This window comes from Hydra vulgaris, chromosome 12 (assembly GCF_038396675.1).
Source record: "Hydra vulgaris chromosome 12, alternate assembly HydraT2T_AEP".
NCBI classification, from domain to species: domain Eukaryota; kingdom Metazoa; phylum Cnidaria; class Hydrozoa; order Anthoathecata; family Hydridae; genus Hydra; species Hydra vulgaris.
Window position 1 is genome coordinate 32,956,935 of NC_088931.1, and position 14,094 is coordinate 32,971,028.

Here is a 14,094-nt window from a genome sequence, read left to right on the forward strand (position 1 = left end):
AATTCATTTTCATGTAGTTTGTTTGCTATAAATGCATGAATTTAATCTTTAAGATCATTAATGGGCCATAATGAATCAACCGATTCACTGTACCCTGATTCACTGTGCCCCACCATAAAAAATTAAGTTGTCCAATTTCTTGGGACAGAAGTGTTGTTAAAGGAAAAGCTCAACTACTAAAAGGAAGCATAAATATCAATAATCCGAATGAAAATTTTCAACTTTTAAAATTATTTCAACCATGATCTGCATAACAAACATAAGGAAGGTAAGATAATTTACTTAAGTTAGCTAAGAACAATAATTACCCACCAAAAACGAGTAGTCAAAAATTATGTATTAACAAATATAAATAAAGATTGCTGATATAAGAGTACATAAAATGATAACATTATCAAGATGAACAAAATATTAATCTTTGAGAAAATGCCTCTTGTTCACTAAGCCCCTCAATCCACTGTACCCCAACTTCACCCTATACAGGGAGTGTAACACAGTAGTTAGGAAGTACAATATGAAAAATAAGCATTCCTATACAGTATACCAAGATTTATAACTAATTTATAACTAATTCAACTTTTTATTAAAAATATAAATTAAAACTGTTTATGCATGTTTGTACTTATAATGATCATATACTAAAAGTATACAAATAAAAAAAAACTGTTCTCAAATTTATGCTGAAAAAAATGCAAAAATCTGGTATGTTTATTATTGTTAATTTCAAAAAAGGAATTTTTATCTATACAAACTAAATTATGCATAATTTTGAAACATATTTGAAACATAAACTAAATATGTTTTATATGTCTGAGCACCTGTAAACAGCTATAATAGCTCAAACAACTAAGATTAGCAATTTTTTTGGTGAATCGTTTATGAATATTTTTAATTGACTTTATTAACATAGTTTGGTGTGGCAACCAAACTGGAGAACTATACTCGATAATTGGTCTTATATAAGTGGTAAATGCACATACTAAGATACTAGGATTACAAGTTTTAAAGCATTTTGAGATTAAGTATGCTCTAGTATTTGCTAAATGAATGATTACAACAATGTGTGTTTTGTAGTTTAGGCGGGAGTCCATAGTTACTCCAAGATCTTTTGGGTTAGATGATTAATCTAAAATATAATCACCTATTTTGTAGTTAAAATTAATAGTCTGATGAATTGGAACATGTGCTAACCTATGTGCAAAACACTTCTTGCTGGCAATTGGCAATTGCCAAGTTTCTGAGCAAATAATAGTTCTATCAAAAGCAACAGTTAAATCGTGGGTATGATTCATATTTTGATATGAGCTGTATAACTTTAAGTCATTAACATAAAGCTTTATTGTGCATTCAAGATTATTTACTACAGATGATAAGTCATTAACAAATAATAAAAACAAAGTTGGGCCCAGCACACTACCCTGAGGTACACCGCTAACAATTCAAATAGAATCTGATAAAGAACTATTAATCTTAACTTGTTGTTTGATCTGTTTTATAATCTTTAAAAGGTTGCCATGTATATTGTACAATAAAAGTGTAAATAATAGTACTGAATGAGATACAAAATCAAATGCCTTTTGGAAGTCAATATGTATAACATCTGTTATTAGATAATTGCCAAGTGTGATACTTCAATCATTAGTAGATTCTAAAAGATTTATTCAGGTAGAACGTTTATTGAGAAAACCATGATGACTAAGAGATATTATGTTATAATTATTAGATACTCAACAATATGTGAGTTGATAATTCTTTCCATGATTCGACAACAATTACAAATTAAAGAGATGGGTCTATAGTTGTTAAGATCCAATGTAGCCCTTTTTTTTAAAAATGAAGAAACAAAAGCTATTGATTAGGTAAAGTGTTTAATGTAAATTGTACATTCAAGATTATTTACTACAGATGATAAGTCATTAACAAATAACAACTAGCCTCAAAAATATATGAAAGAGGAAAACATATAACATGAGCTAACTTTTTGGGAACTACATTAGGTATACCATCAGGACCATATAAGGTGCTAGGTTTAATTCTTATTACGGTTTTATAAACTGACTTCATGGAAAAATAAACCGTGTCAATAACTATTGAACCATTAACATAACTGATAATATTAGGAGAATAACTATTATGTTCCGTAAAAAAAAATTCTGAAATGATTATTAAACACATTAGCAATTTCTATATTACTGGAAATTAGCTTGTTGATATTTTTGTTTATTAGATGGTAGTGGTTATAAGGGATATTTATTTTATTATTAACATAAATATTGACAATTAGATAAGACTTATTTGCAACTTCTGGCATATTGTTTGTAAGCTGATTTGTTCTTAATGGCTTTTTTAATCACCCATCTCAATAAAAATGACTTGAGGCTTAAAATTTTGTTAATGTATTTTGGATAGTGATTTCTCATTTTGTTATAATGCTTTTTCCTGATAGGTGCAAACTCATAAACACCAGTTTGAAAATGCCTTAGAAAAATGCTCCAGTAATCCTCGATTGTACAGGCACAAGAAAACTCGAAATACCAATTTATATTTAATAAATATAACTCAAGACCCTTAACATCAGCATTAAGAAAGTCGTAATAAGATTTTGATTTATGTTTACACTGGTTGAAATCATTGGCAATTATAGAAAATTGGACTGTGTTATGGTCGCTAGTGTTTAAAGACACTCAATGGAAATATAGAAGGGAAATTTTATTATAAAATACAAGATTATGAAAATTGATTTTACACATAAATGATTTAAATGATAGATTCAAGATATGCAACATCTTTTATTCCATAAAAAGGTATACGATAGCAAGTTATTAGACGGGGTTTTGAGATCCAAAAATCATATCAACACAGATGATATTGATATCAATATCTGTTTGTGTAACCTATAATTGTTCTGCATTAATGTCATTTCTACATTAAATTGCTACTATTATTTGACACATTTTTGAAACCAACAAAATATAATGATTCCTGACAGTTCAGATTAGATTTCTGGTTGTTGAAAAAAATTATTGCCTAAATTTTTAACCATTTTAACAACTCTGCCATTACATGATCCATAATAATAAACCAAAGGTTGAACATTTTCTAAATTTTGTTTTTTGCACTCATCTAATAATTTAGCATTATATCTTTCAGCCTCAGTTAAGTCAGGGTTGATAAAAATAATACTAAACTGGCTTGAATTTTTTTAAATAGAATTTTATTCATACATCTAGAATTGATTTTCTATCTTCCTCTTTAGCACTTGCAGTATCCAAATTATTTGATACAGTCAGACCAAAAATTATAACATTGTTTTCCTTTTTTTTCTCTTTTTTGTTTTTGTTTCGGCAGCAACAGATTTCATAATATGTAATTGCTTGACTGACTTTTTTATCGATGCTCTACCACTAAAAATGCTTGCCCAAGATATCGAGTTGGGTGCGCTTAGAGACCTGATATTTTCTAAAGCTTTAATTCTTTCTAACAAATTCATATTGCAATTTTTGAGCTCATTGATTGTCTTGTTCAATGTTCAATTATTTTATCTTGCTCGGCTTTATAAGTGTTAAACATTTCACTTTGAAAGTGGAAGTCAAAAAAAATTATAAAGTATATATATAAATATATATATAATTTAATTAAAAAAAAATAAAAGGCACGAGGCGAATAATAAGCAAAATTACTAGTAACACTAAAGCAATGTTGCAAGCTTTGCCCACAGTTATTAAAGCAGATGGTATTCTTTTTCTTGATAAAAAAAGTTGCTTTCGAATTTAATAAATATTTTGTATCTGTAGGACCAAACCTAGCTGAAAAAATTCTAAACCCTAAAAGTTTGATAAAGGAACATATTACCCTTTAACCTAAGATCTAAATTTTTTTGAATTGTCTTTTGAAGATGTGGTAGAGTGCTTGCTTCATAAGCGAGAGGTTCCAAGTTCGATCCCCACCACGTCCATGGTAGTACCGCGCTCAACTCGTTTTTCCAAGCAGCGGCCTTATTTGTCAAGGTTCGTGTTTTGGAGTTATAGAGTTGAGAGAGAGTTATACCATAAATAAGTAGCTTCCTCGTCTATAGGGACCTTCTTGGCCTTGAGGAGGTGAATTAAAAAAAAAAAAAAAAAGAGTTTAAAAGTGCTTTAAAAAGTCAAATAAAACAGTTGGTCCTAATGATGTTGATGGAAAAATTACTATAAGTTGTTTTGACATTTAAAAAGACATGCTTTTCCAAATTTTTAAATGTTCAATTAATCAGGGAGTTTTTCCTGATTAATAAAAAATAGCAAAAACAATTCCGATATTTAAAGGAAAAAAAAAAACTGATGTAGAAAATTGTCGATGAATTTCCATCCTTTTTTCACCTTTTAGCAAACAATTCAATAGAGCATGTCATTAATCAGCTTACAAGAAGTATTGCTGACTTATTTTAAAAAACATTGGGATTTTTTATTGATTTTTTATTGATTTTTAACCATTTTAATAACTCATTGTTTCATCAACAACTCAATTGTATCAAAAGCATTTGATACAATTGATCATAAAATTCATTTGAAAAGTTATTAAATGAATCATAAACAATTTGTTTACACCAATGAAACATTTTCATCAAAACTGTTAAATATTATATGTGAAATTTCTTAAGGATCAATATTAGGGCCTCTCTTTTTTTCTTATTTATATTAGTGATCTATACAAAGCCTCACACATAGGCATGGAATTACCATCAAGGTATAAAAAAATTTCCTTAAAGCATTTTTGCACAAGGTTTAAAGTATACGCATTACAAATTTTTTAAAATTAAGTGATGTTCTGAGAAACTTATGGCCATTTTAGTATTTCCATCAAAAAAAAAAAAAAAAATTTTTTGGCTGCTTTATTTTTCATTAAAAACCCACATCAGACTCATGTACAAAGATCAATACAATGTCATCTTAAAAATTAGTTACCCAGAGATAATTTTGAAATAGAAAACGACCAAAAAAGTTCATTCTAAATTTATTTTTTCTATTTTTACATCAGATGATTTATTCACATCAAATTTTTAAAGCTATTATTTATATTAATAGACTATAGAATAGTAACATAGCATTTTTAAATATTAAAGGGTTAGATTTTTCTATATTTTTTACATCAAAATTAGGAAATTTGTTATTACCTTCTTTACAAGCTTCTTTATATTTAACAAAGTTACAAATTTTGACTTTGATTTTTCACTATTGACTTTTAGAGATGCCTTAAGTAACGTGCAATTGTACAATCCTTTAGTTTTTTGCTGTATGCTGGACAACCCAAATTTATAAATGTTCAATTAATAGTATACATCTGGTTTTGCCTTTGCGCATAGCCAAGCCATACAAGGTTTATTGCACATACCTGAGTTTTTTGACAATCATGCTGAAAAGCCAATAAACTCAGGTGCTTGATGACAGCATGAACTTTAGGTGTAATTGAAACTCCAATGGCTTTGTATGCTCTCTCAAAAGACAGTATAGAATCTCTATGAAAGGAAATTAGGACATTCCCAAAGCTGTCTGACTGCATTGAATGTTTTAAATGTAGCAAGAAGTTTTTCTCCTTTATTTCCAATTTTGAGATTTGCAAGCAATCTTTCTATGACCCCAAAATTATTTAGGAGATGCCTACATTGGCTTCCATTGAATTCTCCTCCATGGATTGGTGGACTGTAGAAGTTAAGTTTGTTTGACCAGTCGGAAGCTTTCAAAGAATAAGAATTGGTTTTGCTAAGGATGGTTATCAAATGATCAAATAGCCTGTTGGTAATTCCAAGAACCATGCATAACTCCTTAATTGGCAAAATATCTAGAACTTTTGTTTTATCGGGAAGATTAGGCAGAGTGAGGTTTGTGCAATTTTTGTAGCTTTGCTGCCAAGAACTTTGATTTTTTTTGAATGAACACTGAGATCTTTCTGATACTTATTGGCATTTGATCTAATCATCACAAGTTTTCTTAATTGCCCTGTCATTTCTTGGTTCCCAAAATCTTTCTTTGCAGTTTTACACCAAGGGTAAGGATAAGTAGATGCAGCTGAACCTAATCCAAGTTGCTTCAAGTTTTCATAATATTCTTTCACAAACTCAACAATTGCCGAGATCATAAGTTGAGTTTTTTAAGTCTTTACCCCTGAGTCACAAAAGGCTTAAGAAGATGCACTTTTTGAATGGAAAACTTTTTTTTTTATTGGCTATCCAATATATTCATACAAACCTTGAGAAACCCACCACCTCCATCAATGCCTACTTTGCCTACTCATATACTCATCTAGTGGAAGATCTCAATGGTCAAGGATGTTTTCAACTAATCCAAAAGTATCATTACAAAAAATAACCGAGCGCTGAGCTTTTCCACTTTGTTCATCACCATTGGAAACATCAAACTCTAAATTGTAGAATTGATTCAAGTGCTTTGTCTCGTTGACTTAATTTTCCAACAAAACCTGATTCAATTGATTTGCAACCACTCTAAGTTCTGGAAAAAGTAGCTGGTTTGTGAGTTTATTTCAAAGAGAGACTATTTCAAAGAGATAAAGTAGATTGCAATCTAATTTTCTTAGCAGACACAGGATTCAAAGAGAAATATGCTCTTGATTTTTCAGAATTGACACTTTTTGTGAATGTTAAATCTCTCACTTTTGTTGCTAAAACAGTAATTGAGCCTCCATCCCCAGGTGCTGCAAACTTAATTTTGATCACATCAGAAGTAATAATTTATATTGCAATGAAACTTGGCTAACTACTGTCTAAAGATTTTACCATGCATTCTGAACAGTACAAGGATTTTGATGTACTATTTAACAATCAGCGCCTGATATGTTCAACTATTAGTTTATCTTTAAGTATATATACTCTTAAAGAAAGTTTCTTATTTTGTTATTTTATTATTTGTATTAAATATCTTGTAAATTTAACACCTAAATTTTTTTAGCGGTTCTCAGCGACAAGACCTTACTATTATCATATATTTGTATTTTAAATATTGTAACAAAATGCTCTTTTAAAATGTAATAAAAATAAAAAATATACATTGGGTTAGTTCAAAATTTAGTTCAATTATTCATTTTTGGAACAACTTTTTGTAATTTTTTTGAATTCAGGACTATCAAAACATAAGTATTTGTTAATAATAAAATTAGTTATGGTTAATAATTCATTATTTTTGCTAATTTTAATACATAAATCCTATTTCGTAACCATTCTCAACTCTCATTGATTTTTTTAGTATGGCAAGTCTTCAGACTTAACCCCGAGAAATGTAGGGATGTAAAACCTTAATTCTTCATTCTTGATATTCTTAGAGTAAGATAGCAGCAATTACAAGTGTTTCAAAGTCAGTAGTAAACCGAATCAAAAGAAAATGTGCCCATAGAACCAGACCACATCGGCAGAAGTGGCAGAAAAAGATCACTACTCCACATTGTGATCATAATATCAAAGATATCTATCTTAAAAACAGAAAAAAAAGTGTGGCTTAACTAGCTACAATGATGAATGATGAGGTAATTGTTTATCATTGTAGGGCTGAAGAGAATTTAATGGGCCATTGTCCAAGCGAGTGGAATGGGCTAGAAAACACCAAAAAATTACTATAGTAGTAATTTAAAGTAGAGTAAATATGACTTATAATATTGTAAAACCTCTATATTGTGGAAGGGACCATGGGGGCAGGACCAGTACAAGGAAGTAATAGAAAACAGGCTCCTGCCCCAGGCCCAAGAATGGTTTCCTGGTAATGAAAAGTAAATGTTCATGCATGACTCCGCATGCATTCCATTCTTGGACCAAAGAAGTCACCACTACTAAGCAGCAATTGATAGTAACCCTTAGTAGAGAGTGCCGTAATAATCCCAGTTTTCAGGACAATGCAAAAGTCTGCATATAAAGGATGTCTATTGTAGCAAAAGGTTGCATTACAAAATATTAAGATTATTACCTTATTTGCTATTTCAAAACTTTTTATAAAAAAAATAAATAGCTATGAAGTACTAATTATGTTGTTTTATTAGGATATAAAATGAAGCCCTGAATGATAAAAACAATAAAAAATAACTACAAGATACCTATTTATTCATTTAAATAGTTTAAACTAAAAATTAGTAAAAAAGTAAAATGTCACTAATAACTTGGCCACTTATTGTATATATATATATATATATATATATATATATATATATATATATATATATATATATATATATATACACACTTATTGTAAATAAATACATATATATATTTGGCCACTTATTGTGGGTGTGTATATATATATATATATATATATATATATATATATATATATATATATATATATACATATATATATATAAACAAAATACTAAATGGCTACAGTAACTTTAATATAAATTGTCTATAATTATTTTGATAACACATTGCGATTTTAAACAGTTTTTTGATTAAATAAATGTTAAAAATCAGGCTCTTCTTGATTTTTAACATTTATTTAATCAAAAAACTATGACAAATCATCTGATCCTAAATTTTCTCAAGGAGATATTATTTGTTACCAATAAAAAAGACTTTAGGTTTAAGGGTGTTCTGTGTTCCTTTCATTTTTTCTTTTCTTAGAATTGTTGTTAGAAGCGTATCTGCTAACACGATGTTTTTTTGCTCTTATTTTGCCATAAGGGTGTTCCGCCAAAAAGATTCAATTGCAAATTTCATTTGAGAGCACCTTATCGTAATTTCTTAATTGCACCAATGCCTTGATAGTTTCATTGCATAACTTTTTTCTATCTTTATTTAAAATTCTAGGGAAAGAAGAAAAAACACATTCAGCCTATAAAAAGTTTTGATGTATATTTTGCATATATAAGTTGCCTGTCTAAAATAATTACATTAGACTAAAATTACCTCTGTGTTTGAATTAAGCATTACAATGCATTTCAATATAATATACAGAAAATTCTTTATTTCAGCTTTTCCACTAGTTGGAACATGCGTACCTGACACTTGTTGGGTTTGCATGAGTATAGAAAACAACATACATGCAAATAAGCAGTTTGGAATTCCAAGGCTAAATCAAAAAAAAAAGTAAAAATAGCTTAGTTATCATGCAATTAAATTAAAAAGCAATAAAAAGAAAAAAATCAGAACATGAAACAAATTTTATATACCTAGCCAATCCTCTCTAAAGTGGTTTTCATATTACAGTGACTTGAATCATTGTACTAATATTATAGTGGCAGATATTAAATTTGCACAAGTTCTATAACTATAAGATCTGTTACCACTTGCGGAATACACTGGATTATGAAGAAATTTTTCTGCATCAAGCAAATATTAATATTTTTACATATTTGAGAAAAAGTGGCCAGGACTCCATTTAAACACAACTCCAAACTACTTCCACACAGGATATCTGTCATTAGTTTATTATTAATAAAGTGTTCCTTTAATCTTTAAAATTTTTGTTTCTAAACATTTTTTTAATTAAAAATGCAACATTTTTTTTTTCAGAAAATTTAAGATATAAAATGATTATTTAGTGTAGGAAAAAGATCTCTCCGTTTGAATGCTAAAACACTATTTCCTTTAACTAAACCACATATTTTTTGAACAGATCTTAGCATGCCTCAACAACTGTAACTGTTTCTGGTAATAGCAAAGACGTTTTCTCAAACATAAGAGATAATGGAAGAGTATAACTCAATATATCGCATCTTAAGGCTTGATATACTAATAATTTTATGTCTGATGCATCTTTTCAAATGCCTTCAATCCTTGATTAATCTCTCTTTGTAGTATGATTCTATGGATTTTCTATCTGTTCGCTAGCAAATCTAAAGGTTCTGCAAATGAGTTTCAATAGCAATTACCTGATGATTAACCACCTTGTTCCATCTGGGCGTTTATAATTTATGATTTGTTTAAACAGTCTTCACTTCAAAGTAACATTTTAAAACAACATATATTTTGCTTGTGCGCATCTTTTTCAAGTTTCATGTCACTAAACGCTTTTTTCAAAGCAATTTCCAATTTGCGCAGCGAACACCAAGTAAATAAAAAATGTTGACCAAATGGAAAGGGGTCCTATCTGCACCAATGCCAATTAAAGGGCAATTTCTCTGAAATAGAAACGGACCGCTGTGAAATTGTTTTTTCATTGCATCATGAAGGCCCTTAGTATCTGTGTCAACTGGCTCTTGCAAAGAAAGTACACCAAATTTTGGTATGCTGTTTTGACAAGTTTTTATCAGATATAGCTCTTTTTCATCTCTTGTCTTTGAAGAAGAACCGTCGCATAAAAAGTATGTATAATTTAAGTTATTTAATGAATTAATAACATTTTTTTGCAATAGAGATTTTGCTAAAAAACACAGCCATTTCTCCACAGCATTTATTACTTAAATAAGTATTCTCTGTATCAACACTGTGATTGTTTTTTTTCAAACTTGCCAACTTGGTTATATATTTTTAATGATAGATTTTTCTCACAACAAAATGACTTTTTTAACTGTTACTTTCTCTGATTTCTGTGTGTGTGTGTGTGTGTGTGTGTGTGTGTGTGTGTGTGTGTGTGTGTGTGTGTGTGTGTGTGAACACACACACACACATAATCCCAGGATTTAGGATCAACAATTTTACTAAGCCCTTAGATTGCTTTCTTACTCGGGAAAGTAAATAAAAATAAATAAATAAAAACTATTTACTATATTATATTTAAATGGCTAATATTTTAACAATATTTATAACTAAGATTATTGTAACTATATTATTGTATATAACAATTTTTTTTTAATTCTTCAAAAATATTAGGACAATTTAAGAAATTAGTTTAAAAATTATGATATTTTATTACAAAATATTAAAGTAGTCTATATTTAGAACATTTTGAGATTTTGGGACAGAATGTGAGTTTTGAATTTAATACATAGCTTGAATTTTATTTATATGCATGAATGGCAATAATTTTGCTAAATATTCGAAATACATGTATACATAAAACCCATGACTTGATACATGCAATTTAATAAAGGATGTATCAAATTGCATTTTGCAGTTCGATCATCAATTTTGAATGGTGATGGTTAAAAAAATATATATCAAAATTTAAATTTGCATATCATTTATTTTAAACTAAAATAATGTTTTTTGAATCATGTTTGTTTAGTATGACAAAATAAAACTTATTCAATAACAAGATAATAACAATAAATAAATAATGAATTAAACTATTCAAGCTTATTTTAGCAGTGGCAAAAACTAATTATTTAAAGTTCATAATGTATAACTAATTTTATACAAAAAATACTTCGTTAAAACATTGAATAAATTTATTTTTTTGTAATAACAACTTAAATTTTTGAAATAACAACTTATTATTCAATTAAGCTAATACCTACTTCGTTGGAAATTTGTGAATTTTGTATTTCATTACTTTTAAATTTGTGCATAATTCCAACTGAGTTTATGTTTGATATTGTCATAGATCTCTGGTCACGACTTAATTGTGAGGGGCTATCCGGGTCCCTTGGAAAATATTTATTTCCCAGTAAATCACTTTCCGAAGTGGCCGCCATCTTTAACATCCTTTTTATGAATACAGTGAATTGTTGTTTGTTTATTAAGTTTTTCGATTTAGTGTTCTACTTTAATCCGTAAGACAAAATTTTTTTTTCTTGACAAGATAGATAGTTGGCGTAGAATGCGCTTTGTTTGGTTTCTATTTTGCGGTTTATGGGTAAACTGTAAATTGCGAACTTGTATAATCCAAACCTTTTGCGAGCTAAAAATATATACTTAAACTACAACAAATATTTTTATGTGCCTCAATATATCGTTAAAAAAGTATACTCCAAATTTCATTATAATTTTTGAGGTATACTTGAGTCGAGGTCAAATCATAACTTGGATAATAATATTGATTTTAGTGAGTTCCATATTAAATTCTATATGTAAACATGAGTGCATTTTTTCATAAGTTAAAAAGCTTGGTAACTATTAACTAAAATAAAGGTCTCAAAACTGACTAAGCAAATTAATTTTTGGTTCAATTGCTTGATAAGCTAAACTTGTCAAAAAAAACTTAAATCTAGGGGAAAACCAATAACAAACTTACAAAAATTAGCGTTGCTGCAGAATGTTGCTCGAGTGAAATCTTCTGTGAAAAGTGAAAGTAGCTCTTAGTTTTTTGCCAGAATTATTAAAAGCAAACATAGTTTTTTAACTATGTTTTTTTTTTTAATTATTTTTGATATATAAAATTAATTGAATTTTAATTATTTATTAACCTTTTGTTTCTTCTGACATTTTCAAACTAATTCTCCAAGTAGATTTTTAAAATAAATTTTTGACCATTTTAAACAGTCTTTTGAATTTAAGTTTAAATTTAGAAATGATTTAAACTGCTTTAAAATGAATAAATTTTTCAAATCTTTAAAAAAAAATGATACAATTTTCGTGCTTTCATCTACAGAATCATTAATGATTATATCTAAATTATGAAAAGCACAGTAAATAACTACAGCCATGGATGATCTGTCTGCGTGAACGGTAAATGAAATGGCTGACTGTTATTGTCATATTCCTGGCCTCTAACTTTCTTTAAGTCTAAATTCATTCAAACTTTTTAAATAGTATTGGCAAGTCCAGTGGCTGTAACATCTTTAATGATGATAAATCCCAAAAACGTCCTAATGACAACTTAATGTTAAGTTTTTTATTAATCTTGCAACTTGTAATAAAAAACGCAACTTTTAATTTAAAAAATTTAATAAAAAAGTATGAAAAAACGAGTAATTTAATTTTGATTTATCTCTAGAGCTCTTATAAAATATGAAATATGACTTTTTTAAAAAGGTATATGTAAGTAACCTATAAAACTGCAAATCCGACATATTTCAACGTGTCAAAAAAAAAAAAAAAAGGCATTGAGCTATACCAAAATTGAAAAAATTTATCTTTAGTAAAGCTCAATGTTTGCTACAGTAGTTCTTCAAAAAGCACTGCGATTCGTCGCATGGTTTTCATAGTGGTTTGGTTTTGGCTGGCACTTAATTATATCACAAAATGTACGATAGACACAAAGGCTTGATATGTAACTAACAATTTTATTTAATAGATGCGAAAGGTTTTTGCTAGAGAATAGAAAAAATAATTTTTTGAAAATCTAAGTTTTTCTCTATCGGATACAGGATAATTATGTGCCGCCTTAGGCACGTGTCTAGTGTACTTATTTGTATATTCAAGGTTGCATAATACTTTAGAAAGTTTATTTGTAAATAATCAGACTACCACTGACAAAAAACAAATCTCCAATTATTTAAATAATTATTTCTTTTTTATTGCAAACAATCTTGTTTCAGAAATCATACTTTTAAACATCACTTCAGCCTAAGACCTCCGAGAGGGAGAGCAAAAGGGCATTCATGCCCTGGGTGTCAAGACAATAGGGGAGACGAACAAAAGAAAACTGTATAAACGCTACTAAATATTAATCTTTTTTTTCTTTTTCTATTGTCTATACAGTGTTTTCAAGTTTCTATATAGGCCTTATATTTATGTGGTAAAAATATAGCTATTTCTGTAAAAAATAAATCAATTTACAGTTTTTTAGCCAACTACGTGTAAAACTAAATTTTCAACTTAATTTAATATGATGAGACTTAAATGGTAAAAAAAAAGTTGTTTTAGTCGATTAGGTATAAAATAAATTTACTTGATTATGTGTATAGCACGTAACTTTATATTACCAAAGAATTAAGTTTTTGAAACATTTATCTCTTTTCTTTGTTTGGTGGAGGCCAAATACATTCAACACAGTGCCACACAACAACTTTTTTTATAATTTTCATACTATGGCATTTGAGACCTGCTATTAAACTGGATCACTAGTTGGCTAACTAATAGACAACACTGAGTAATCATTGGAAAATAAATATCTGAGTGGAAAAGGATGACAAGTGGCACAAAAACTAATTAACATTACCGTGGCTGACATTGACGGTAACGGACGCAATTCAGTTTCAATATGCATTAGGTGCGACCTTGAAGTACTAATATCCAACATCCTCAAAGGACTATTAGAAGTAGCAGCTTGGGTTAGCAATTGAATGCTTGGTTAT

General features: G+C 28.6%; 1 protein-coding gene across 1 annotated transcript in view; it reads right to left on the reverse strand.

The window, feature by feature from the left end:
• The window catches only part of LOC100201878 (serine/threonine-protein kinase B-raf), a 64,115-nt gene extending 52,480 nt beyond the window's left edge, over window positions 1-11,635 (reverse strand). Inside the window, exon 1 of the mRNA XM_065812965.1 lies at window positions 11,374-11,635. Coding sequence (XP_065669037.1) covers window positions 11,374-11,559 — 186 coding nt within the window. The 5' untranslated portion in view covers window positions 11,560-11,635. The remainder of the gene's footprint in view (window positions 1-11,373) is intronic.
• Between the last annotated feature and the right edge of the window lie 2,459 nt (window positions 11,636-14,094).